Below are 25,910 nucleotides of genomic sequence, written 5' to 3' on the forward strand. Positions count from 1 at the left end.
TTTACACACTTCCTGTATCCATAGTATTTTAAAATTTTCCCCAAAATTCTGTAGCCAAACCTGAGATAAATTGTGAGCTAGGTAAATGGAGAGAGGGAGCATATCCCCAAGGTTTAACAGTCATGTCTTCTTTCTTTCTCATTTTCCCAGATCTTCGAAAGAATTCTGTTTATTTGGGCATCCGACACCCTGCCAGTGGGTATGTCCAGGGCATTAATGACCTGGTCACTCCGTTCTTTGTCGTCTTCCTCTCAGAATATGTGGGTAAGAAGCATGAGTACCAAGTTGAGCAAGCTCTCGCTCTTATCTTCAGTCTGTTTTTCCCAGGAGTGCAGCCAGTAGACGTGTGGTGGTGAAAAAGGACAGTGGCTGACACGTACACAGCTAAACCTATTTTAACAGCGGAAACAGCCTGGAATTGATCTCTCGAGGTGGTCACTGATGTCACCTGAAAAGACTTGCTTTGTCACAAGAATGACCACATTGATATATTATGTTCTGCCATAAACAGGTGGTTTGATGGTTTATGTCAGGTCATTTTAGGATTATTTTGAACTTGTTGGAAAGACAGGAATTTTAGATTGTATTAGGTTGGTGCAAAAGTAATTGCAGTTTTTGCAATTTTTTTAACCTTTTAAACCACAGTTACTTTTGCATCAACCTAATACATCAGGCCTTCCCACTTCAGTTCACATGCTCTTTCTTAGGAGCGGGGTGTGGGCTTGTAGAGGAGGAAAGGATGTGGCCCCAGAATCCAGCTCACGTTGCAGGTGATGGAATGGACTGAGGAGACCTCCCGCACCTTGATTTCTCCCCTCCTCCCTCGGCTCTTACCCCACCGGGTTCTCGTCACTTTGGATGGAGTGATTAGATGTCACAGTGTCAGTTAGGTTTCCTTACGGCCCCCGCCGCCTCCTCTGGCCCTGCCTAAATTAGGCAGTCTTAGAAGGACTTGAGGATCTTCACTGCTTTTGGTTTCCTTAATCACTTGGCTTAGAGAGTCACAGGCAAACCCATCTGTCATGGCCTGAGGCTTTGTTCTCTTAGTTAAAGAGACGCTCATATGGGAGTAACAACATTGAAAGGGTCTTAGAAAACCACCCATCATTATAATCCCCTCATTTCTCAGGTGGGTTATAAGATTCCCTGCCTTTTTATTAGTGGCAGAGCGAGGACTCGAACCCTTTTCTTTGGACTCTGGGGTGGTGGATTATTGTGGTTTGTGCAGGAAGCCATTGCAGGAGGTTGGGGGGTACTGAGAAGTGGACTAGAGTACAGACCCTTGAAGGCGGAGGGCATAGAAAATGTCTCACTTGATTCATCTCATTCATGTTCTCTGATGGGGCTCAAAGGGGTGGTGTTTGGTCTTTCATGAGGCAGGTCTCAAAAAGTAAGGCAACCGAAAGACGTTATCCTTTGTTCCCCTGATGTAGCAGCAACCAGGGCCGCACTGGGAGTGAGGGTGGGAGGTCCCTCTGCTAACTGTATCAGGGGATCCTCAGCAAACGCGGGACTAGTGAAAATTTAGCTACTAAAAGCATATAAATAAAGCTTTTGTAAAGGACTTTTCATTTTCCTTTCACGTTAATAGGTCAGCTCTTGGAGGCAGCCTAATTCTGTGTGTTTCATTTCATTAAGAACAGAGCAGCTGATCTGTTGGGGTTTTGAGGTAGCTTCTTGCAGTAGCACTTCTATAAAATAGTGTCAAAGGATGAGCCTAGGAAGGTGCTAACCGTCCATTAACCTACATTTGATGTAACGCTGGCGTGACATCTTGGTGACACTATTGTGCCAGTTAGAAATAGTCCTCAGCAGCTGCATTGCTGGTGGGATATTTAATTCTCTTTTAGCTGCCCTTGGTGTTTTGTACCCAAATTGGCTTTACTCTCTGTAGGTGTCCATCCGGTTACTGCCTCACCCCCGTCGGCCCCACCAGCGCTGCGCCTTTTTCTGTGACCGACGTGACTGCGTTCTGATCCCGGCACTGGGTTTGTCAGCCCCGCCTGCTGCCCAGTGACACCATGTGCAGTGCAGCGTGGGTTCCTCTGCCCTTCCTACGCACAGAAGCCTTTCGTGGCACGGCTGCACTCAGTTTCACCTCTGCCACGGACTTCTGATTACCTTCTCCCAGACCTAGGAAGATGGGGGGCACGCATTTTTTAAAAAGTTTTAATAATGTTAAGTTTCAAACATACGTAAAAGGAAAATACAATACTGTAAATCCCCATATACTTACCATCCAACTCAACAGCCAGTCGTTTCATCTGTATCTCTCTCCATTTTCCATTCCCCTCAGCTTTGTGAATTACTTGGTCGCAAATCTCAATATCAAGCATCATGTAATTTCATCCATAAATATTTCCATAGGTATCTCTAGAAAACAATGATTAAAGAAACCCACAGCCATAATGCAATTATTACATCTAAAAAGTAATAATAGCACCTTAATGGAATCTCATATACAATAGTATTCAAATTTTCCTGATTCTCATAAATGTGTTTAACAGCTAGAATCAGGGTCTAAAATCAAGTCCACACACTCTGACTGGTTGATACGTGTCATCAGTTCCCATCCTTCTCTCTTGTCCTTAGAACTTTGCAGTGTTAGCCCTTGTTTTTCCAGTTTTCACCCTAAGGCTTTGCCGTACCAAGCTGTACTGTCACTCTGATGTTTAAAGCCCTTTACCATTTGCAAAGTACTCTGACATACCTGGATTCATTTAGTAGACCCCGATATCTTTTTAAGGTAGATGTATCAACCCATTTTCCAGGTGAGAAATCTAAGGCTCAGAGATTTAATGAGCTTTCCAATCTCAAACCCAGGTCTTTTGACCTTAATACCTGTGATCTTTATATGACTTGGTGGTATCTAATCTTAGACCCATGTCCTTGGACCTCTAATGGCTCTCTCTACTCCATTTTCTGCTCCAAAGCAGGCAGTATAATTCTTATTGCTCCTTGCCTTAAAAAAAAGAAAACTTGCAGAATGACATGGTCATTAAACAAATCAAAACAATTTAGAAGTGTTATTACCCTACCTCCACCTCCCACCACCAGAGGTAACTGGTTACCTCCCACCACCAGAGGTAACTACCACTATCGACCTTTCGGTGTGTATGCTTCCAGACCTTTTCCTGTGTGTGGATGCACCTACATAGATTATTTTTCTTTGTTATGTTCAGAAAAATGGGATCAAACTATCCATACTTTCTATATCTTGCTTTTTTTCATTGACAAATACTGTGGCCAGCTTTCTAAGTCTGGACATATCGATCTGCCTCATCCTTTTCAGCAGTTATATTTATTTCCATAACAAAGCTCTACTATAGTTTATTTAAAAATTCTTCTATAGAAGGACATTTAAATCATCTATAATTTTTAGCTGTTATAAATAGCATTGTAATGAATATCCTCGTACATATTTTCTTGTGCATTTGGGTTAAAATACATATTTCTCTGAAAGAGAGTCCCTAGAAGTGAAATTGCTAGTCCTACCGGCATGCCAAATAGGTGCTACTAAATTACACTCCAGAAGAGTTTGCACCAGTTTACACTCCAGCCTCTGATGTTTGAGTGTGCTTCTCTTCACATCCTTAGCAAAACTGGGCCTCTTAGTTAAACAGTTTACCAATCTAGCAAATAAACTACTGTTTTTGTTTCAATTTTTATTTCCACTTGCTCATCAATGAGGTTATTTTATGTATTAGCATTTGTTTCTTTTCTGATCTGCTTATTCAAACCCATTTTTTCTATTGGATTTTTGGTCTTGTTGTTTATAAGAGCTTTTTGCAGGTTAGATATATTCATTCTTTATCTGGTGTATATTAAAAATATCTTCAACCATATGAAATTGCTAATTCAACCATTTTTTACCTCCCTCACAGGAATTTTATATGGTTCGACCTAATACTTTTTTCTCCCAAATCATCATTTATCTCTTTAACTTTGTTTATTGTGTTCCTTGTATAGAACTTCCTGATTTTTATGTAGTCAAATCTGTCCATTTGACAGGTATTTAATGCACTCCTACTGCGTGGCAGGGAATAAAGTGACTAAGATGACGGACTTTGGCCCTGCCCTTGTGGCTCCTCCCACCTAGTGGGGGTGGTGGTGGCTCAGAAACAAGTAATTAAGTCACTGCAATGTGTGAGGGGGACACGAAGGAAATAATCTCCTCCTTTATGGCGTTTGGATCTGGTATCTTGCTTAGGAAGCCTTTCCTTCCCCACCCCAATATTATAAAAAAGACTCTCCCATGTTTTCTTCTAATACTCTTCTGGGTTTGGTTTTACATTTAACTTTTTAAATTTCATTAGTAATTTATTTTCCTGTGTGTTAGGGGTTGAGATTTACAGTTACTGTTTTAACTGGATAGTTTTTCTTTCAACACCATTTACAAATAGTACATCCTTTCTTCACTGATGTGAAATCCCTCTTCATAATATAAATTCCTTTACTTCCATGGTTCTAGTTATTTCTGTTCTATTTATCTCCATTTCTATGCAAGTATTACATGGCTTGGATTTTTGAGCTTTATAGTATGTTTTATTATTAGTCCTGGACCAGTCACTTCCATCACCCTTTCTAAAAACTTGTCTTGGCTCTTCTTCCAGATGGACTTAGAGTCAACTTGCCAAATTCAAGAGGTAGGAACCCTTTAGCATTTTTATTGGAGTTGCAGTAAATTTATAAATTAAGTTTTTTGGGTTTTTTTTTAATAGCAGCTTTATTGAGATGTAATTAGTATACTGTGCAATTCACCCATATAAAATGTACGATTCAATAGTTTTTAGTATATAGAGTTGTGTAAGCATCTCCACAATTTTAGAATATTTTTATTACCCCAAAAGAACCCCTGTACCCTTTAGCCATCAGCCCCAGGACCCCCATCCCCTCTGCCACCAGGCAATTGCTAATCTACTTTATGTCTCTTTGGATTTGCCTTTTCTGGATATTTCATAAAAATGGAATCATATTATATGTGGTCTTTTGTGTCTGGCTTCTTTCACTTAACATAATCTTTTTATGTTTAGCTCACTTTTATTATCAGACTATCTCTTCTAAACATAATCATTACGCAACACTTCCAACAGGCGAATCTAAGGGTAAGCCTTGACTGAGTCTTTAGAAGTTTGAGATTCAGTATTCTAGCACATAAAGTTCAGCTTTTGGTATCATCCTCCACACAGAGCACATGGTTTTTACTCTACTTTTTAAGGTAAAGACAGATAAATCCCAAATGGCCTTGGCATTTAGAACAATGTTAATGATTTACCTGTTAATTTACCCCTTCAGCTCTCTGATTTCTTGCATCCAAGTTGGATACTCTGATGAATAACGGGCCACCTCATAAAGATGCAGAGTCTTCCAGAGCACACAGGGTGTGGCCGAAACATCAGGAATGGACAATCACAAGTCTCAGTGCGGCTGGTTTAGCCGCCTCCCGATGTCTCACCTCAGAATGTCTGTGTACAGTTAGTACATGGAGAACACCTGAGCCTCTGCTGTGGTTATCAGGCTTTATGGAGGGTTCACAACAGAATAATAATAGCTACCATGTATTTATTCACACAGGAATGCTTACCATGTGTGGGCGAAAGCCTTCTTAGTCATTATTTTATTTAATCCTCACAATAATCCTGTGAAGTAGGTACTATCATTATCCCCATTTTGTAAATAAACAAACTGAGGATTCGAGAGGTTAAATAACTTACCCGAGGTCAGATGACCAACAAGTTTGGGAGCCATTATTTAAATACAATTCGCTTAGCATATTTTTAAGTTTCATCCACATTGTAGCAAGTGTCAGTACTTCATTCCGTTTTAAGGTCAATATTTCACTGAATGGATACACCACACTTTTTCTGCTCATACGTTGATTGTCATAAATTAAGTTTCAAAGAAACAAATCATACAGACTTCTCCCCAACCCCAAGGCCTTTCTTGAACATAGATGCAACATTGTGTGTGACCTTCAAGAACAAGTCTCTTATGTGAGTAACAACACTTCTTTCTCCTGCTTCTCTCATGGCGTCGCGTCCTAACAGGGCAGCTGCTGGAAAAGGCGTTTTGCTATGACCTTTCTGATAGGACGCTCCCTCGTGCAGGAGGCCCCAGGTATCCTTGCCCATGGAACCTGCCAGGCGTTGCCCTCGGCATCCTGGGCAGTCTCAGCGGGCAGACTCCCCCTCCGCCCCATCTCACTGAGCTATAACGTGGAAGACCTGCCTTCGTAAAGCTGTGGGATCCTCATGTCACTGGGCCACTGGCCTCTCTCCCACGTCCTTGTTCCTCTGTTCCCTGTCATTTGTATAAATTCCTACCTGAGTTTGCCTTATGCTTTGTGTTATGTTTTTTATAAAATAGTTGAAAACAGGGAGATGCAGTGAGTGCCCTCTGAGTTGACAGAGAAGTTTTCTATGGCTAGTGCAGCCCCCACGCGGCTTCTGCTGCAGCCAGCTGCTCATACAGGTGGGTCCGCTACGGTAAGCCAGCTGTCTGGGTCCAGGGGTGACAGTGTTAGAGGGTCACCCCTGGGGAGATACAGTCTCTGGGCTGTGATCCCTGGGACTGCAGAATACCTCTAGTCTCTGATCTCCCAAAACCTTTTGGGCTTAGACGATACTATTGATCTATTTAAGTGACACATGGGGGGAGGAAATCATGGAGAAGAGTGAGGCTCGTGACATGTCCTATTTCAAAAGAAGAGTGGTGCCTGGTGATTTCAGTACAAATGAAACACTGAGTATCAAACAACTGTCCCTCTTCTCGTCTACATGAAGCAGTACAGTAGGGTTTTCGTTTCAGCTTCTATTTAGAAGCACATTGGCGCTGGAACTCAGAGGTAAGGGAAGGCTTTCCCCTTCCTCTGACCCATGTATCCAGTTCCCTGTGTGACATTTCCGCTTTTCATAGACAGTCAGGATTGGCTGTATGTGACAGGGAACCCCAAATACCTTAAGTATCTTAAGCAAGAAGAAAAGCTTATTTCTCTCTCATGAAAGGTCCAGAGATAATGAGTGCAGGGCTGTGTGCTGCTCCGGGATAGCAGGGCCCAGACTCCTTCCTCCTGTTCCTCGGCCATCCTCAGTGTGTGGTTTCCCTCTCATGGTCCACAATAGCTGTGTGCTCTGCCATCACGTCTGTATTCCAGCCAGTATGAAGGAGGAAAGGGAGAAAGGCACACTCCTTCCGTTTAAGGACACTTCTGAAGTGCATGATGCTTGGGTTTGAATCTCTGTCTGAACTCAGTCTTACAGTCATAACTATCTGCAAGTGAGGCTGGAAAACATAGTCTGTATCCTAAGTGGTCAGTCCCTTAGGGTCCTACCAGCAGGGACGAAGGGGCACAGTTATGTGTGGACAGCTGGCATCCTTGCCACCCTCAGGCTCCTGAGACTCGTGTTTGACTGACTCCTCCCCACGCACAGCCACCCTTTTCTCTCAGCAGCATTTCCTGCCACGTAAGTCGGAAATGCCGAGAATTACTCATGAGTCCTTTGTCTCACGCTTCCATCCCCAATCAGGTACAAAGTTCTGATGATTTCATATCCTAAACGTTCCGCAAATTTGCTTCCCTCTGCATTCGTCCTACGACTGTCCTAGGTCAGGCCTGGGTTCTGAAATGGCAGGTGTGTGTTCCCATCTCTGGTTCTGTCCCCTTCTAACCTATCTTCACACCATTTAAACACAGACTTGCCCGTGCTTCTCTGCTTACACCCGTCAGTAGCATCTCATCACCTACAGGTTCAAATGTCCAGGTTCTCTGGCTTGTTGTGTGGTCTCCGCCCTGCCTCACCCCTGCACTCAGTGACCCAGAATGGACGTTTTTCATCGACAGCCTCGTCTGCTCCATCTCTTTATCCCCAGGCTGATCCTTGTGCGTCCTTTAAGGCTCCCCTAAGCCAGGGCTTCCTCCCTGCCCCCCACCCCAGTCGTACTCTTACCATGACCATATGCATTTCTTCTGTGGCCCTTGTGTTTCCTTCCGCCCTCTGCCACCAGACTCTGTGATTCTCTGAGGCCAGAGACTATTTTACACATCTTTATATTCCCAGCGCCTTCATTTTTGGTGTCCAAAATACACATTCCACGCGTCTAGATGATAACTTGGCAAGATATCTAGGAATTCGGCTTTGCTGGGCTTGGCCACTGGAGGGCAGTGAAGTACAGAGTTCTGACACTGCGCTGAGTTGGCCAAAGTTCTCTCTCAGAAGGGAAGGAGATGGAGTGCCACCAGCTCATCAGCGAGTATTTACTGAGCCCGACGCTGAGCTGGGCTCTGCTCTAGGCACTGAGGGCGGCACCATAAACAAAGTGACAAAAATCTCTGCCTTTTCCTTCTAGTTACTTATTCAAGGAAAACGAAAGGTAATAGTCCTCCAAAGATGTATCAGGATTTCCACAGCAACTGTATTCCTACAGACAACAATTGTAAACAACCCAAATATCTGTTAACAGGAAAACGGATGTTCACACAATGGAATAGTATCAGCCATAAGAAAGGACAAAGTACTGATTTGGCAACAACATGGGAGAAACCACTTTAAAAACCATTCTATTGAACAAAAGAAGGCAAATGTCAAACAAGTCTACATTGGATGATCCCATTTAAATTGAGTTCAGAAATAATCTGTGTCAATAGAAGTCAGTGGTTGGCTCTGACGGAGACGACTGGGAAGAGGCCTGGGGACGCTTTCTGGGGAGACGGAAGTGTTCTCTTTCTCCACTGGGGTGTTTTTACACAGATACACGTGTGTCAAAGCCAGATGGCTTTTACGTGTAGTCCACTGTGTGTAAATTATGTGTAAGAAGAAATCCCTTTCCTACAGGTTAAATTCTGATGAGCAGAAACAGATAATAGATAGAAAACAGGTATTTGTACGAGGGTGCTAAGTGCTGTGGAGAAAAGTGAAGCAGGAAAGATCAGAGATGTGCCCCGTTGGCAAGAGTGGGAACAGGAACAGGAACAGGTTTTAAACGGGGCAGTGAATCAGGGTCACGCTGAGGAGAGGAGTTTGAGCAGCGTCCTGAAGGAGGCGGCGGGCCAGCCGTGCAGTTAGTTTTCAGTTTTTGATAGTTAACACTCCGATTTTCAGAAAAAAGTCGTTGGAGGGCAAAGGTGAAACTGGCCAAACTTCCATAGTAATGGTGGGTTTTCATTGTTGTCTTCAGAGGACATTGCTTTTGAAATGTAAACTTTACATTGAAGTACAACTTACTCGTGCATTTGTATTTTTTATTTTTTTAAATTGGGGAACATTGGGGAACAGTGTGTTTCTCCAGGGCCCATCAGCTCCAAGTCGTTTTCCTTCAATCTAGTTGTGGAGGGCGCAGCTCAGCTCCAAGTCCAGTTGCCATTTCACTCTTTAGTTTTAGGGGGCGCAGCCCACCATCCCATGTGGGAATTGAACCGGCAACCTTGTTGAGAGAGCTCTTGCTCTAACCGACTGAGCCATCCGGCCGCCCCTAGTATATTTTTTAAAGTACATATACGTGCACAGCTGGATAAATTTCCCCTAAATAACCAGCACCCATATCAAGATAAGGAACATTGCAGAGCCCCCTGTGTTCCCGTCTAGTCCCCTCCCCCTTTCCCCTAGCAAGGGTAACTATTGACTTCTAACAAACATCTCAGTTAGTTTTCGTATCTCTAAACTTCACAGAAATTGAATCAGGTAGTAAGGACACTCCATTTTCCATTTTAATGTTCTTGGTTTGGAGGGAATTGGGGAGTGGAGCTGATGCTGAATTTTGGAGCACTCACCCTACCTGGGACTCTAACCCTTTCATCAAGATGCCTCCTGGCCCCGCTGCACAGATGCAGCAGCCTCCTGGGTGACAGGCAGTTGAGGAAGACTGGAGGCTCCTCCCAGCAGGAGTTGGCCCGGTCAGAGCTGAGCTGAGCTTCTTTGAGCTGATACTTTGGAGGGTGGTGTGTGCATGTGGTGGGATGTCTGGTGCTGAACTTCCTGTCATGTACGAGGTAAATTCTCCAAGGTCAAGTTGCGTCTTGTCATCTCCGGGACTGTAAGACCTGGCCTGCTCTCCCTGGCACCTGGCACGAGTGGCATGTCCCTGCTTGCTCACTCGCTCATTCATTCACTCTCATCTGACCCCAAGAATAAGTGAGAAATTCTAACAGAGGAGAAATTGAGGCAGCCACCACGTTCAAGATGTTTGACCCTAGATGGGGAGCCTCCGGGCATCTGACATTGGCATTGGGGCCCCTGGACTCCGAGAGCCTGTTCACATACACATCTGGGTGACAGGCTGCCTGGCCCTGCGGATGGGCTCTGGGCGGGTCCTACAAGGTTAAGTGTGTGCCGTTCCTTTGCCCCCAGAACCTGATACTCATGTAGTTTGGGCTCATGGAACCTGGGGGGTCCTGTGGCCAGTGCCAAGAGGCTGAGTGAACCAGCGGTCACTAACATTTGCTAAGTAACAGTAAAAGTAATACCGGAACCTGTGTAAAATGGAGAAAATTCGGTGGTATGTTGGTTTTTTTAATGAATTTGACCTAGAGCATCATGACACACGTGTACCCCAGCTCCCCCACACTGAGGAGCGCACAGCCAGAGTTCATGTATCGTTCTGAGTTAATATTTACCTTTGCGTCACGACCCTGATTGGCAGGCGCAGTGTCAGGCAGGGCTCCGTGATCAGCGGTTTCTCTGCATCTGTGACATCAGCACATCTCCTCTCACACAGTCTGGAACATGGTCTTCATGACACAGAACCGCCTCCACTGGTCTCTGCTCTGTAGGAACCTCAGAAGAGGTCTTTCCTCTGACCCCCGCCCTGGGGGAGACCAGCTGTGCTCACTCTCTGTCTGTCAGGGCTTTGACTTTCCTGGGGTTGCCGAGGGCCCTCTCCCCGCCTCCATAAGGTTTGCAGTGGGGTCCTTCTCTCTGCTGCTACCATCAAATACTTGCCTGAAAATACCAGATGAATAATACCCAGCAACAACATTTTTATAGCACTCGAACCACTTAAAAATCATGACACACAGGTAATTAGATGCATTCCTGACACTTCCGTTTAATTTCTCAGGTCCACAGAGTCAATGACTGTGGGTGTGTGAGAGGGTCTGGCCTTCTGTTCTATTTCTTCACCTGTGTAGCTGTAACAGGTGTATCTTAATTTTGTGAGAATTCATTAAAATATTCACTAATGATATGTGTGTTTTATACTTGATTTAGAAAAATAAATCTTGGATCATGTTTGGCACAAACTTGTTTTCATAAATAAATAAATTCAAATCATTATCCTATTTCTTTGTCAGAAATTTATTTCAGGGATCCAAATTATTGATGGGAAAACGCTTTTCTTCCTAACAGAATTCAAACTAATTAATTCAGAAGGAATGATAGAAACATTGTCCTTTGTAGCCCTAATGAAATAATGACTATAGGCAATGACCATCAATGAATACTCTGACAATTAGATTAAAAATTGATGGGGGACTTTCTAGTGGTTGGACAGTAGGTGGTCACCCCCGAACCCCCGAATCAATGTTAACATCTCTAATGTGAAACCACCAGACTTCATGCTCCTCCTGATGGACATAACGGGGTGGACACAGGGCCACCTAAGAAGTGATATTGTCCCTTATGAAAATTTTAAGGATGTAAACTTTGCTTTCTATTTCTTTTACCCCCAAATATTGCCAAACACAGAGCAGTGAAACTGTTCCCTTAGAGCTTATGGAGTAATTAAAATTTTTATTGTCTTCTTTTTTTGAATGTCTTACTCTCTGAACAGTGACTTCATATTCATACCTTATCTTTGCTGACTAGTCTTGTGTCAACTTGTCTGGGCTGCAACACCCAGTTATTTGATCAAACACTGATCTAGGTGTTGCTGTGAAGGTTCCTGTACATGTGGCTGACACCTGAAATCATTTGGGTTTATTTTTTTTAATTTACTTATCTTTTATGATTTTTATTGAAAAATATAGCTGACATACAACATTATATCAGTCTCAGGTGCACACAATAGTTGTTCAGCATTTATATACCTGACGAAGTGACCACATGACAAGTCCAGCAAACACCTGACACCGTACCATGCTATCTCAATATTATTGCCTATATTCCCTATGCTGTACATTACATCCCCAGGACTTATTTGTTCTATACCTGGAAATTTGAAACTCTTGTTCTTCTTTACCTTCCCCCCTTTTTAATATTTTCAATCACAGTTGATATTTGTGGAGACAGAGACAGGATTGCAGTTTCCAGGCTCTCGGCCTCACGTGGAAAGGTGCTGGCTCGGGTAGTAAATGGCCATCAACTGTGATTGATGGCCATCAGCTGTGGCGAGTTGGCCGTCAGCTGTAACCAGTGAGCCCCTGGCCACTAATATAACTGCCGTGGCTACGCTAGCAGCAAATGGGGGCTAGCAAGAAGATGGGGGCTGAGCTAGCAAGAGCAGATTGCAGCTAGCAAGTGAGGTTGGTTGGCAGAGAGAAGTGGACGGCAGGTTGCGGATACTATGGCTCCTGCTTCCTGTGTCTCCAACCCAGCCGCCAGCGAGAATATAGTGGTATGACTCCCCTATGGCTCCGTGGGTGTTCCTTTTTGGCCTCACCATGTCCTGCATTCTTATGTGGGGAGCTGGAGCTGAGACCCTGCATGACACCCTGCATGACACATGGCACAGCGAGCAGTTTGTGCGTATCAACACTCAGTCTCAGGAAGACCAGGAGGAGCAGCTGCTGGAGAGCTGGACCCCCGTGGAGGGGTGGGAAGACATGGACGGTTCTCCAACCAGCATAGGCTGGAGAAAGCAAATGTTGTGGTGCCCCTGTGGGCTGTGAAGTGCTTGCTGAGGCTCTTCCCCCCAGGTTGGGGAGGACTTGGAGCCCTCCCCCTGTGGAGAGGGCACACATTGTGAGGCTAACGCACAGCCCTGGCGAATGACTGTGGGGACTGGGGAATTGCCTTCCATGCCTGATTTGATGGACCACTTGACTGTTTGCTTGGGAACATACCACCATGTAGTGGAACTGGCGGATGTTTGCTTTTGTGTCTCCACCGGCCGCCATCAAGAATATGTGAGAACCCTGGCCATGCCCAGAAAGACTGGTGGTGCCCTGAGAAACCCTGGCTGTGCCCAGGAAGACTGGCTGTGCCCAGAGAGAGTGGCAGTGCCCTGAAAGACCCTGGCTGTGTCCAGGAAGTCGGGCTGTGCTCAGAGAGAGTGCAGTACCCTGAGAAACCCTGGCTGTGCCCAGAGAGGCTGGCTCTGTCCAGGATATTGCATTCACCTCCAGGCTCCTCACACAGGGCCCCTCGTGGAAGACGATTGTCACGTACATTGTGAGACGAGACCCTGAAGGTGCTGGCTCGGGTAGTAAATGGCCATCAACTCTGATTGGATGGTCATCAGCTGTGGCTAGTTGGCCGTTGGCTGTAACCAGTGAGCCATTGGCCACTAACATAACTGCCGTGGCTACGCTAGAAGATGGGGACTAGCAAGAAGATGGTGGCTGAGCTAGCAAGAGCGGATTGCAGTTAGTAAGTGAGGTTGGTTGGCAGAGAGAAGTGGACGGCAGGTTGCGGATACTGTGGCTCCTGCTTCCTGTGTCTCCAACCCAGCCGCCAGCCAGACTATAGTGGTATGACTCCCTGTCAGTGGCTTCGTGGGTGTTCCTTTTTGGCCTCACCATATCCTGCGTTCTTATGTGGGGAGCGGGACCAGAGACCCCGCATGACACCCTGCATGACAATATTCAAAATTATTTTATATTAATTTCATGCATGGTGAAATTATTTTACATTTTAAGCATGGTGGTTAGACATTTATAATTTAAGAAGTGATCCCCCTGACGAGTCTAGTACCCACGTGGCACTATACATAGTTACTACCATATTATTGACTATATTCCCTGTGTTTTGCTTTACATCCCCATGATTATTTTTTAACTACCAATTTGTGCTTCTTAATCCCTTCACATATTTCACCCTATTCCTCAATCCCCCTCCCATCTACCACCCCGATAAATCTAGTACCCGTTTGACACCACACATAATTATTACATTAACTATATTCCTTATGCTATACTTTGTATCCCCATGACTACTTTGTAACAACCAATTTGCACTTCTTAATCCTTCTCCATTTTTCTTTTTCTCCCCCCTTCTTCCGCCTTCCCACACACACACTCCAGTTCACGCCGTTGTTTCTCAGCCTAGTTGTGCAGGACACAGCTCCCCAGCCCATGCTGGTATTACGAGCCTTACGCTCCCTCCGGCCGAGGCAGCCGGTCCCCGGTCTTCGGTCAGCCGCTCCCAGCAGCCCTTTGCATTTTTCACCTGCCCCCTCACCAACCCTCCCCTCTCGCAATCATCAAAATGTTCTTTGTATCTATGAATGTGTTTATGTTTTGTTTGTTTTTTAGATTCCACATATAAGTGAAATCACATTGCATCTGTCTTTCTCTGTCTGACATACTCCACTCAGCACAACATTCTCCAGGTCCACTCATGACACCAAGATGGCAAGAACCCGTTCCCTTCCATGGCCAAGCCATATTCCTTTGTACTTATGTCTGACCTACTCACAATCCACTCATCCATTGATGGACACCCAGGCTGCCTCCCCATCTGCCCATTGTAAACACGCTTCAAGGAACATAGGGATGCACACGTCCCCTTGAAGTAGCATTTTGAGTTTCTTGAGATAAATGACCACAAGTGGCATTGCTAGCAGGGTTCTTCTTTGTCTCGTTTTAAAGTCTGTTTTGTCTGGTATAACTATTGCTACCCCAGTTTTTTATTTTTTCTTACATGAAATAACTTTTTCCATCCCTTTACTTTCAGTTTCTGTGTGTCTTTCAGTCTGAATTGAGTCTCTTGTAGGCAGCATATGTAAAGATTTTGCTTTTTTACCCATTCAGCCACCGTATGTTTTTGATTGGAGCATTAATCCATTTCCGTTATAATTATTGATAGATATGTAGTTATTGTCATTTAATTATTCATATTTGTGATTTGTGTGTGTGTGCATGTTAAAAAAGTCCCTCTAACATTCTTTGTAATACTGGTTTGGTGTTGGTGAACTTTTTTAGCTTTCTCTTGTCTGGGAAGCTTTTTATCTGTCCTTCAATTTTAAATAATGGCTTTGCTGGGTAGAATAGTCTTGGTTGTAGGTCCTTGCCTTTCACCAATTTGAATGTTTCGTGCCAATCCCTTTTGGCCTGCAAAGTTTCTGTTGAGAAATCAACACAAACTGTTATGGGAGCTCCCTTATAAGTTACTACCAGTAGGTGCCTTTCTCTTGCTGCTTTAAGATTCTCTCTGTCTTTAACCTTTGCCATTTTAACTATAATGTGTTTGGTGTGGGCCTGTTTGGGTTCATCTTGTTTGGACTCTGTACTTTCTGGGATTGTGTGTCTACTTCCTTTGCCAGCTTAGGAAATTTTTTGGTCATTATTTCTTCAAATAGGTTCTCAATCCCTTGTTTCCTCTCTTTTCCTTCTCGTCCCCTCTGATGAAAATGTTGGTGGGCTTGATGTTTTCCCAGAGTCTCTTACACTATCCTGATTGTTTTTTATTCTTTGTTCCTTTTGCTGTTCTGATGGGCGTTTTCAGCTACCTTGTCTTCCAAATCACTGATGTGATCCTCTGCTTCATCTAGTCTGCGGGCACGTTCTTCAGTTATTGTATCCTCCATTTGTGACTGGTTCTTTGTCATGGTCGCCATGACTTTTTTAATGCTTGCTATCTCTTTGATCAAGTTCTCACTGTGTTCATTGAAGATCATTATAACCAGTGTTTTGAATTGTGTCTCCGGTGAGTATAATGAAAAATATGTGGAATAAAAGTAAAGAAAGTAATTAATAAGTCAGAAAAGAAAATGCCTGGGTGATTCTGCAAGCAAGGAACGGATTTCCAACTCTTAATTCCTCTACTTAAGCTGAGTGTGGTTTATTTTCAGAACAGACACATCAGCAACATGAAGCCTTCCACACTCCTGGTAAAAGTTTAAATTGGCACAAGCATTTCACAAATCAAATGAACGACATCTTACCTACTGTGCTTAAAGCTCACACCCCTGTAGCCCAGCCTTCCCTCCTGACTGTCCTCTCCGGGGAATTCCTTGCTTTGTGCCCAGGAGACAAGTACACTCATGTTTACAGCAACTGGGACAACCACTTATGCATCAGCAGGAAAACAGAGAAAGTGTGGTGCCATCATGAAATGTAAGACTTCAGCAGTAAAAACAAATGAAGGACAGCCTCACACATGGGGGGTAATGCTGAGTCTCAGAAGGGTCCATGCAGTAGGAGTTCACTGGACAGGAAGTTCAAAAATGGGCAAAAGTAAATAATATTTGGTTTGGGGATATATACACTTATGGTAAAACCATCAGAGAATCTCAAGGGAATAGTAAACACAAGACTCAAGATAGAGGTTACATCTGAAGGACAGGATGGGGGACGCAGCCACAGTGGCTTCTTCATAGGTTCCGTTTCTGACACCAGTGGTGTATGCCCAGATAATTACTTTATCATAATTACTAAACTGACATTTCTCAAACTGATTTGTGAACCATTCCTGGTTAATTTTTTTAATAAGGAAATAGAAAAAGAAATACCAAAGTTTATTGCAATGATCCTTAGAAAGAACTACCCACCTTGGACCAAAGCCACAGCCAATTGTTATGAGCCACGTCAGACAGACGGCCGGGGTGTCACAGGAAACAGCTTTGGCTAGAAATGGTCATGTGATCACTGGCATCTCTATAGATTTTTCTGGGATACAATGTTCAGTGTGACTTGCAAGGTGATTCTATCTGTGAAGGATTTGGTGTGTTATATTTACCTTCACATACAACTGAATTAACTACTTTTACAGAATGGAAATTCATGTTGATCAATGTAAGTTAAACTGCAAAATGCTATAAAGGGGAAACCATGGATAGAATAGAGAGTGTGAATGGAAGATACAACAGAGCTGCTTTGAGAAAACTTCAGGGGTGGCCAGATGGCTCAGTTGGTTAGAGCGCGAGCTCTCCACCATGGGATGGTGGGCTGCGCCCCCTGCAACTAAGATAGAAAACAGTGACTGGACTTGGAGCTGAGCTGCGTCCTCCACAACTAGACTGAAGGACGACTTGGAGCTGATGGGCCCTGGAGAAACACTCTGTTCCCCAATATTCCCCATGAAAAATTAAAAACAAAACAAAAAAACTTCAGCGTTCAGCATCACATATCAACAGTGCATTTTAGAAACACATTGGTGTCCTAATCACTTCTATTAAATCTCATTCAAAAACACAGTGAAAGATGTGACATTTATTCTAGGATGCCAACTGGACAGCCAGTTTTGGAACACTTTGTTCCTAGATTGGCGTTAACCATCGCTGCCCACTGTATCACAACACAACTGTTGTCAGGACACCAAGGTGTATAGACTGAGGCATGAGATTCACATTTTTCTAACATTTTGAAAAGCAATTTCATTAGGCAAATATTTTTGAAGATATTGTTCAGTAAGAAAATTGGCATTGTAGCCAATATTTCTTACATTCTTAATGAAACAAATTTGAATATTCTACGAAAAAGCAAAGATAGTTATTGTAAAGGCACGAATGTTATGGCGCTCAGGCTTTAAACTGTGTGATCAGCTACTACACATGTTCTCAACTTTGTTGCAACTTATTGTAGGAAACATTGTTATTAAAGGCTTCTACAATAAAACTGTACAAATACTGTTGTATCTCCTTTCTGTCTCAAACTTTTAATCGTTACATTTGTTAAGAGTGAAATTTAAGGCATTAAAGAAAATGATCAGATAAAGAAGGATTATGCTTTATAAAATCCTGAGACTATATTCAGGATTTTAATTGTAAATTTTATATGTATGTAAATTCTTTGACACTCCTCTCTTCCAGAGGTGGAGTAGTTCCTTCTCTCTTCAATGTGGGCTGGACAGGATGACTCACTTCTCATCAGGCTGATGTAATGGTGTGTGATTCTGAATCTAGGACATAAAACTGCAGCTTCAGTCTTGGTCTCTCTCTCTCTTCTATCACTTGCTCTTAGGGAAGCAGCTACCTAGTCATTAGCCACCTTATGGAAAAGTCCCCACGGCTAGGAACTGAGGCCTCCTGGGACCACCCAGGAAGGAAATTAGGCCCCTTCCAACAGCCCCGTGAGTGAGCCGTGTTTCATGCGAGTCCTCCAGCTCCAGTCAAGCCTTCAGATGGTGTAGCCCTGGCTGACAACTTGACTGCAACCTTGAGAGAGGCCCTGAGCCAGAAGCGCTCAGGGAAACCTCTCCTGCATTCCTGACCCTGGAGAAAGGACTAGGAGAAAGTACACATTGTTGTTTTGAGCGGCTCACTTTTGGGTAATTTGTTACGCTGTCGTACATGACTAATAATACAGTGTCCAAAGAGTGAATGAATTACTGCACTTTATTTGCTGTAAATTAATTATATTAGACATGTCATTTGGTTTGCATTTTATTCCCACTCAAAACAATCTATTTACTCGAAGTTCATTTCCAACTGTGACCCAAATTAAACACAAAAGGAAGAACAAGCCATCCTAGGCTGATTCTGTGATGGTCCCTAATAACCCTGGTTATTCACCTTCTCCCAGTTATGCAATAAAACATTAATATAGCTGCTGGGAAGGGATTCTACAGATGTCACTAAGGTCTCAAATCAGCTGACCTTAAGACACTAGGACTATCCATGGGGAATGTCCTGATCAGGTGAGTACTGACTGGGGTTTCTGCTGAGCAAACATTCCAAGTGAGGGATTCAGTGTGCAGCAGTTTCTCTACTGGCAGCTTTGAAAATGGAAGGCCACATGGCAAAGACTGCTGGTGGACACAGGGGCTGGGGCAGCACCCCCCTCGCTGACACTTGTCAAGGAAACAGGGACCTTAGACCTACAACTGGAAAAAACTGAACTCTGCTAACATCTGTCTGTAAGCTGGGAGGGAGATCCTGAGCTCAGGATGAGCTCACAGCTTTGTGACACCCTGAGCAGAGATCCCATCCATACCGGGCCTGGATTTCTAAGGAACTGTGAGCAAACAAGTGGGTGTTGTTTTGAGCCACTAAGTTGTGGTAATTTGTTACACAGCAATAGAAAATACACAGGCTCAAGTATGCAACAAATAAGCACACAGCATTTTTTCCACTGGAATGAATTTATGAACTGATATGCCCACTACTTTGTAATAAAATATTTCCCTTTTTTGTATTTTTCAAGTTATGATTTTACGTGATATAAATTTTAATACAATCATTCATTCAACAAATAATTTAATGCCCACTATCTATCAGGAATGGCTTCATATGCTTGGGATACAACCTTGACCTAGACAGCTCAAGGCCCCTGTGCTCATGTGCCCTTACATTCTAGAAACTTCCCAGAGTGATTCTGAGCCACTGGAGTGTTTTTAGTGAAGAAATGACCCAGCCTCACTGATGTTAGTAGGATCGCTGGTCCCTGTAGGGAGGCTAGTCCTTGGCTGGCAGGTGAGGGGGTGGCACTAGTGCCACAATCAGGAGTGAGAGGGTGGTGGGGTCTAAGGGGGGAAGAGGGCCTGAGGGGTGAGAGAGACAGAGAAGGGCTGGAGAAGCAGGGGGAGGGAAAGAGGCAGAGGTGAAGAGTTCTAAAGCAGTGGAACTCTCAGGTTGAAATAGTTGTTTTTAGATCTTTAGTAAATTATCTGGGACCTAGCAGGGTGTTCTGTGGAGCTGCCTACAAACTAATCACCTTCTTATGCTAATCAGTTTAAAAATAATAATGGGTCCCAATAAAATATGCACACCGCTGAGATGTGAATTATTCATAAAAATAGGCAACACAGGAGCACTGGTGAAGGGCATTTTAACAGCTTTGAACACTTGCAGCTTTGACGTTGTACGTGCTCCTCGTTGAAATACACGGTAACAAACTGCTTCCAGGAGCTTCTTTGTATTGAGGATGCCAGGACTCAACATACAAACTCAGGGCTGTGGAATGAAGATCATTTTACACGAGAAACATCCCCAGTCACAGGTGTAACTTCTGGGAAAGGAAGACTTCAGAGCTTTGAGTGTGTGACTGCAGTGCTGTTTACACACATTTCTGCATTAAGGGGTACAAATCGATTTTACAGATTAGCTTCCTGATGATCAGGGGTTTCCAAGATTGTTACCCACTGTAGTTAATAAACAACAAGGAGACTGGTGTCTATGAGAATCTCTAGCTGGTGTTTTCAGGCCCAACTTCTCCGGGATTAAAGAGAAAAGCCCTGTCCTTCCTCTATTCCCAGGGCCAGCTCACTCTGTGGCATCAAGTTCCCTGGGGGTGTCTTCTTCCAGAATAGTCCGGGGGAGAGGTAAAGGGTGGGAGGCAGGGCGTCCATTTCAGGGAGAGGGATTCGGGGAAGAGGAGGAAAAGGGGCTGAGCCCTGGTTCCTCAGACAGTCCCTGAGCCAGGACTCAGGGTGACAGTGTGACACAGAGCGCTCAGAGCAGGAGGAGGAGACAAGGCCCAGTCCCAGGTCCACTGAGGGCGGAGTCTGGGGTGGGGAAGCTCAGTGTCGGGGAGTCCCCACCTCCCCGCGGTTTCACTTCTCCTTCTCACAACCTGTGTCGGGTCCTCCTGTCTGGAAACTCGTGACGCAGCCCCAGTTCTCACTCCCATTGCGTGTCCGGTTCTAGAGAAGCCAATCAGTGTCACCGCCTTTCCGGTTATAAAGTGTCCACGGACCCGCCCGCAAGCAGATTGTCCCCAGACCCCGGGGAGGCGCGTCATGGGCCCCGGGACCCTCCTCCTGCTGCTCTCGGGGGCCCTGGGCCTGACGGGGACCCGGGCGGGTGAGTGAGGGGTCGGGAGGGAATGGTCTCCGCGGGGGGGAAACGAGGGGACCGGCCGGTGGGGGCGCATGACCCGGGGAGGATGTGTCCCCACAGCGCGGCCCAGACCCCAGACCCCCGGCCCCGCCCCGTCCTGACCCCGCCCCGTCCTGACCCCGCCCCGTCCTGACCCCGCCCCGTCCTGACCCCGCCCCGTCCTGACCCCGCCCCGTCCTGACCCCGCCCCGTCCTGACCCCCGCCCCGTCCTGACCCCCGCCCCGTCCTGACCCCCGCCCCGTGTCCCGCCCACTCCTGTCGCCCACTCGGGTCCCCGCCCCCTCCCTCTCCGTCCCCCCCGTTTCCGTCTCCCGGGCCCCCCGCCCCTCCCGGCCCATCGCCCTCGGACCCGGGACCCGCGCCGGGAGGAGGGTCGCCTGGGCCTCAGCCCCTCCCCGTCCCCAGGCTCCCACTCCCTGAGGTATTTCCAAACCTCCTGGTCCCGGCCCGGCCGCGGGGAGCCCCGGTTCATCGCCGTCGGCTACGTGGACGACACGCAGTTCGTGCGGTTCGACAGCGACGCGGCGCGTCCGCGGATGGAGCCGCGGGCGGCGTGGATGGAGGGGCCGTGGGTGGAACAGGCGATGCCGGGGTACTGGGACGGGGAGACGCAGGCCTGCAAGGCCGAGGCACAGGCTGACCGAGTGAACCTGAACAGTCTGCGCGGCTACTACAACCAGAGCGAGGCCGGTGAGCGACGCGGCCCGGGTCCCGGTCACGACCCCACGGACGGGCCGGGGTCTCCCGAGTCTCCGGGTCCGAGCTTCACCCCGAGGCTGCGGGACCCGCCCGGCCGTCCACCCGGGAAGAGCCCGCGGGGACTTGGACCGGGTTTAGTTTTCAGTTCAGGCGCCGTCACCGCGGGGCGGGCGGGGCGGGGTTAAGGGTCGGGCTTAAGGGTCGGAGCTGACGGCGGGCCGGGGTCAGGGTCTCACACCATCCAGTGGATGTACGGCTGCGACGTGGGGCCGGACGGGCGCCTCCTCCGCGGGTACAAGCAGGACGCCTACGACGGCACCGACTACATCGCCCTGAACGAGGACCTGCGCTCCTGGACCGCGGCGGACACGGCGGCTCAGATCACCCGGCGGAAGTGGGAGGCGGCCGGTGCGGCGGAGCAATGGAGGGGCTACTTTGACGGCAGGTGCAGGGAATCGCTCCGCAAATACCTGGAGACGGGGAAGGAGACGCTGCTGCGCGCAGGTGAAAGGGGCCGCGGGGCTCCTATGGAATCAACCCCCGGACCCCCCTCCCCGACCCCTGGAGACGGAGTCCGCCTGGGGTTTCAGATCCGGTACCAGGAGTGACCCAGGGGCCCCTTCTCTCAGGGACAGTTAGGGGTGCAGTGTCTCCGGGGGTTGGGGGGACCATCTCAGAAATAACTGATCGGCGGTTCCCTGTGACTCTGGCAGCTGCTCTGGGAACCGGGTGACTTTCTCTCTCAGGCCCTGTTCGCGCCCCGCACAAAGTGTGACTGAGCTCTGACCCCAGCTTTTCTGAGTCACGTGGCCTCCACCCAGCTCAGGGCCAGGAAGCCCTTTTCTCTCCATCGGAGACCTGTCTCTACCCTGGGCCGTCTCAGCCTGATTCTAGAACTTTCTAAAGACGAGAGATTATCCCGGATCCTGTGTCCAGTGTGGTGTCTGGTTTTGTGCTCCCTTCCCCCCCCCCCAATTGTCCTGACCTTCTCGGGATGGTCACGTGACCACTGCTGGAGGGTCCCCTGGGGGCTGCAAAGGTCCTGAATATTTTGACCCTTTTCCTCAGACCCTCCAAAGACAAACGTGACCCACCACCGCACCTCTGACCGTGACGTCACCCTGAGGTGCTGGGCGCTGGGCTTCTACCCTGCGGAGATCACCCTGACCTGGCAGCGCGATGGGGAGGACCTGACCCAGGACACGGAGCTCTTGGAGACCAGGCCTGCGGGGGACGGGACCTTCCAGAAGTGGGCAGCTGTGGGGGCGCCTTCTGGAGAGGAGCAGAGATACACGTGCCATGTGCAGCACGAGGGGCTGCCCGAGCCCCTGACCCTGAGATGGGGTACGGAGGGGCCGTGGGCACAGAGCCTCTTCTCAGGGGAAGCAGGGGCGTCTGCAGGACTTCAGGTCGGGGCCGAGGCCTGGGGGTCAGGGCCCTCACCTTCCCTTCCCTTCCAGAGCCGCCTCCTCAGGCCGTCATCCCCGCTGGCCTGGTGGTGGGCATCATTGCTGGGCTGGTCCTCCTTGGAGCTGCGGTCACTGGAGCTGTGCTGTGGAGGAGGAGGTAGGGCTCAGGTAGGGAAGGGGCGGGGACTGAGGTGCCTTGTCCCACTGGGGGGTTTCGTCCCCAGGTAGACGTGTGTCCTGCCTCGTTAGTGGGAAGGACCATCCACACACGTGTGCTTTCCCAGCCTGGGGCCCTAGTTGCTAACACTTTATTAATGCACGTGTGAAAATGAGGGACAGATTTATCACCTTGATGAACTGGTGATGGGGACCTGATTCTCCATAGTCACAGGTCAGAGCAGAGGGTCCCTGCTGAGGTCAGACCTCCAGGAGGGTGGTTGGTCCAGTCCCCACACATGTACTTTCCTCAAGTTTCCTGATTATGCCATGGGTCTGCAGTGACAGTTCTAGAAACTTCTCTGGGGTCCAGGACCAGGGGGTTCCTTTAGGACCTCATGGCCCTGCCTCCTTCCTGGCTTCTCACATGATGTTTTCTTCCTGCAGGTGAAAAAGGAGGGAGCTATGCTCAGGCTGCAGGTGAGTATGGAAGGGGGGTGATCCCTGAGACCCTTGGAATAGATGGAAGCCCTTGGGGGAGCTCACCCACCCCCATAATTCCTCCTTTAGCCACATCTGCTGTGGGCTCTGACCACATCCTGTTTTGTTCTCCCCCAGGCGGTGACAGTGCCCAGGACTCTGATGTGTCCCTCACAGCTTCTAGAGGTGAGACCTGGAGGGCCTGAAGTGGAAGGGGTGGGGCAGAGGGGACAGGACTGGGTACTGGGGATTCTTTGGGACACTTTGAGCAGCGGTGGACTGTTGAGAATGTCACCACTTACAGCCACTAACCTGAATTTGTTCATGATTATTTTCTTCTACAGCGTGAGACAGCTGCCTTGTGGGGACTGATGATGCGAGATTTGTTCCTGCCCCCACTTTGTGACACAGGACCCTCTGAGCTCTCCTTCTGCAAAGGGCATCTGAGTGTGTCTGCGTTCCTCTCGCATCATGTGAGGACCTGGGAGACTGCCCGCCCCCTGCCCTCCACGCCCCCTCCCCACACTGACCGAGTCTCTTCCCTGACCCACTGTCCTGTTCCCGCAGAGGCTGTTTCCATCCCCGCCTTTATTTCATTTTACACTGAGCAGCAATTTGTTACTTCCTGTTGAAATAAGAATCTGGCTATGAATTTGTTTTTTCATTTCTTGCTATGAACGGTTGATGGGTTAATTAAAGGACAAAATCCTAAGTTTGAAGGGAAATAAATGGAAGCACTGAGAACCTTCCAGAATCCATGTGTTTGCTGTGCTGAGTCTGTCGCAGGTGGAGACAGGAGAGGTTGTGAGGACCGAGCGTGGACGCAGCCTGAGCCCAGTCGGGGCTCAGTGCATCGTGGGCTCTGACGTGGTCACTCCTCGGCGGGGTCACCTCTCTGCCCCTTTGTCCTTGTCCCGTCAGTAGAACCTTGTCCCACCAGGACCTGTGATCACAGGGAACTCGAACATCACCCAGGTCTGGTCTTGTCAGTGACGGCTTCGTGTGGCCGGGTCACCAAGGCTCAGGCCTGGCCCGGCCCTCAGCCCCCATCTTCTGGGTGTTCACTGTTGTTTCTATACAGGAATATGACTGTGTTTGTTCTCATTACGAGTCCTGGTGTCATTCTCCTCTGGGTGTCCCCTGTCTGTTAGTAGCAGGAGGTGTTTTGCCTGTCATTGTCCCCACAAGGCCAGGAGGACCCTGCACATAGGAGTCTGGTTTGAGAGAAGAATTTTCAGACTCATCCAGCTCTCGCCTTTTTCTAGGGCTTGATGGTTCTTTCCTTCTTTTCCCAAAGTGTCAGAGGAACCAGATTCTGGAATGAGCACAGGAGGGATCCTGTGAATTCCCATCTTAGATAAGTTCTTGCTGGAATTCTGCTCTGCTCGTCGCCCTCTCTCCCTGCCCTGAGCTCTAGTGCTGGCTCCAGTCCAAACTCGGGTTGATGAAGCAGAGTCCACTGTATATTTGGTTGGAGAATAGGATCCATAAGTTGGGGCTCACTGTTTCCTGAAGAGAAAAATATAACTGAGGTGTGGTGTGTAGGAGGGCAGGAGTGGGAGAAAGAAGGGGGGGGGGGAGAGCAGCAACTGTGAGAAAAGTGGAGGTGGCCCTGATGCCAGTGTGAGGGGACTTGGTGCTGTAGCTGCCACACAACAGCATTTGACCCGAGGCTACATTAATAAAGACACTGTCTCTAGAACAGGGAGGCACTGTCACTGATCATTCAGTGACGTTAGCCGTGTGCCAGATGTGTGACAGTGTCTGCATCTGGGAAACATCACTGAAGTAGAGTCAGAGAAAAGGCTGAACTTGGGGAGCATCTGTTCCAGTGGGAAGAGACAGTCTATGTCCTTCCTATAAGCACAGTAAACGAGGAGGGTGTGTATGTTAGAAGGAGAGAAGTGTTCCGGGAAAATGCAGTGGGGAAGGGAACCAGGGTGTGGGGTGTGGGGCCAGGGAAGACGGCTGTTTTGATTGGGGTGCTCAGGGGGCCTCACTGGGAAGCTTACCTTGAGGGAAGATGTGAAGGACACAAGGAATTACCCACGAGGACGTCTGGGCATGTTCTTTCCAGGCAGGGGACCTGCAGTGGGAGTGCCCTGGGGCAGGAGTGTGTCTGCTTTCTGGGAAGAGCAGGGAGGCCAGGGTGGCTGCAGCAGAGAGTGATGGAGAAGAGAGAGGTGCGGCTCGACCACGTGGCCGGGAGGATGGTAGAGGGCAGTGACCTGTGCTCGGAGTGAGGTGGGAGGTACAGGACAGTTAGGAGCAGAAGGGGACATGGTGTGACCTCCTTT

General features: G+C 47.5%; 2 protein-coding genes across 9 annotated transcripts in view; both read left to right on the forward strand.

Annotated features, from left to right (window-relative positions):
- The window catches only part of LOC117020384 (TBC1 domain family member 22B-like), a 138,335-nt gene that overhangs the window by 24,235 nt on the left and 88,190 nt on the right, over positions 1-25,910 (forward strand). The window contains exons 6-7 of one of the 7 annotated variants that reach the window (XM_033102832.1): positions 151-264; positions 1,895-9,299. The exons of 3 other annotated variants lie outside the window; for them this stretch is intronic. In XM_033102832.1, the coding sequence (XP_032958723.1) occupies positions 151-264; positions 1,895-2,017 (237 nt within the window). In that variant the 3' untranslated portion in view covers positions 2,018-9,299. Of the gene's footprint in view, positions 1-150; positions 9,300-25,910 lie in introns of those variants that run through there. 3 more of the 7 variants (XM_033102838.1, XM_033102836.1, XM_033102834.1) reach the window with 3 other exon arrangements.
- Positions 20,676-24,371, forward strand: LOC117020383 (patr class I histocompatibility antigen, A-126 alpha chain-like). Of its 2 annotated transcripts, none has more exons than XM_033102831.1 (8): positions 20,676-20,832; positions 21,275-21,559; positions 21,797-22,072; positions 22,637-22,912; positions 23,029-23,145; positions 23,581-23,613; positions 23,752-23,799; positions 23,958-24,371. In XM_033102831.1, the coding sequence occupies exons 1-5, from the start codon at positions 20,769-20,771 to the stop codon at positions 23,136-23,138; spliced, it is 1,011 nt and encodes a 336-aa protein (XP_032958722.1). In that variant the 5' UTR covers positions 20,676-20,768; the 3' UTR covers positions 23,139-23,145; positions 23,581-23,613; positions 23,752-23,799; positions 23,958-24,371. The 2 variants fall into 2 exon arrangements, with proteins under 2 accessions (XP_032958722.1, XP_032958720.1); XM_033102829.1 differs by having other exon boundaries at positions 23,029-23,134.

Source organism: Rhinolophus ferrumequinum, chromosome 3, assembly GCF_004115265.2.
Source record: "Rhinolophus ferrumequinum isolate MPI-CBG mRhiFer1 chromosome 3, mRhiFer1_v1.p, whole genome shotgun sequence".
Taxonomy (NCBI): Eukaryota; Metazoa; Chordata; class Mammalia; order Chiroptera; family Rhinolophidae; genus Rhinolophus; species Rhinolophus ferrumequinum.

Coding starts and splice junctions, on each gene's coding strand:
- LOC117020383 (XM_033102831.1), top strand. CDS start 20,769: ATGGGCCCCGGGACCCTCCTCCTGCTGCTCTCGGGGGCCCTGGGCCTG. Junction 21,560..21,796: donor CTACAACCAGAGCGAGGCCG/GTGAGCGACGCG, acceptor GGCCGGGGTCAG/GGTCTCACACCATCCAGTGG. Junction 22,073..22,636: donor GGAGACGCTGCTGCGCGCAG/GTGAAAGGGGCC, acceptor CCTTTTCCTCAG/ACCCTCCAAAGACAAACGTG.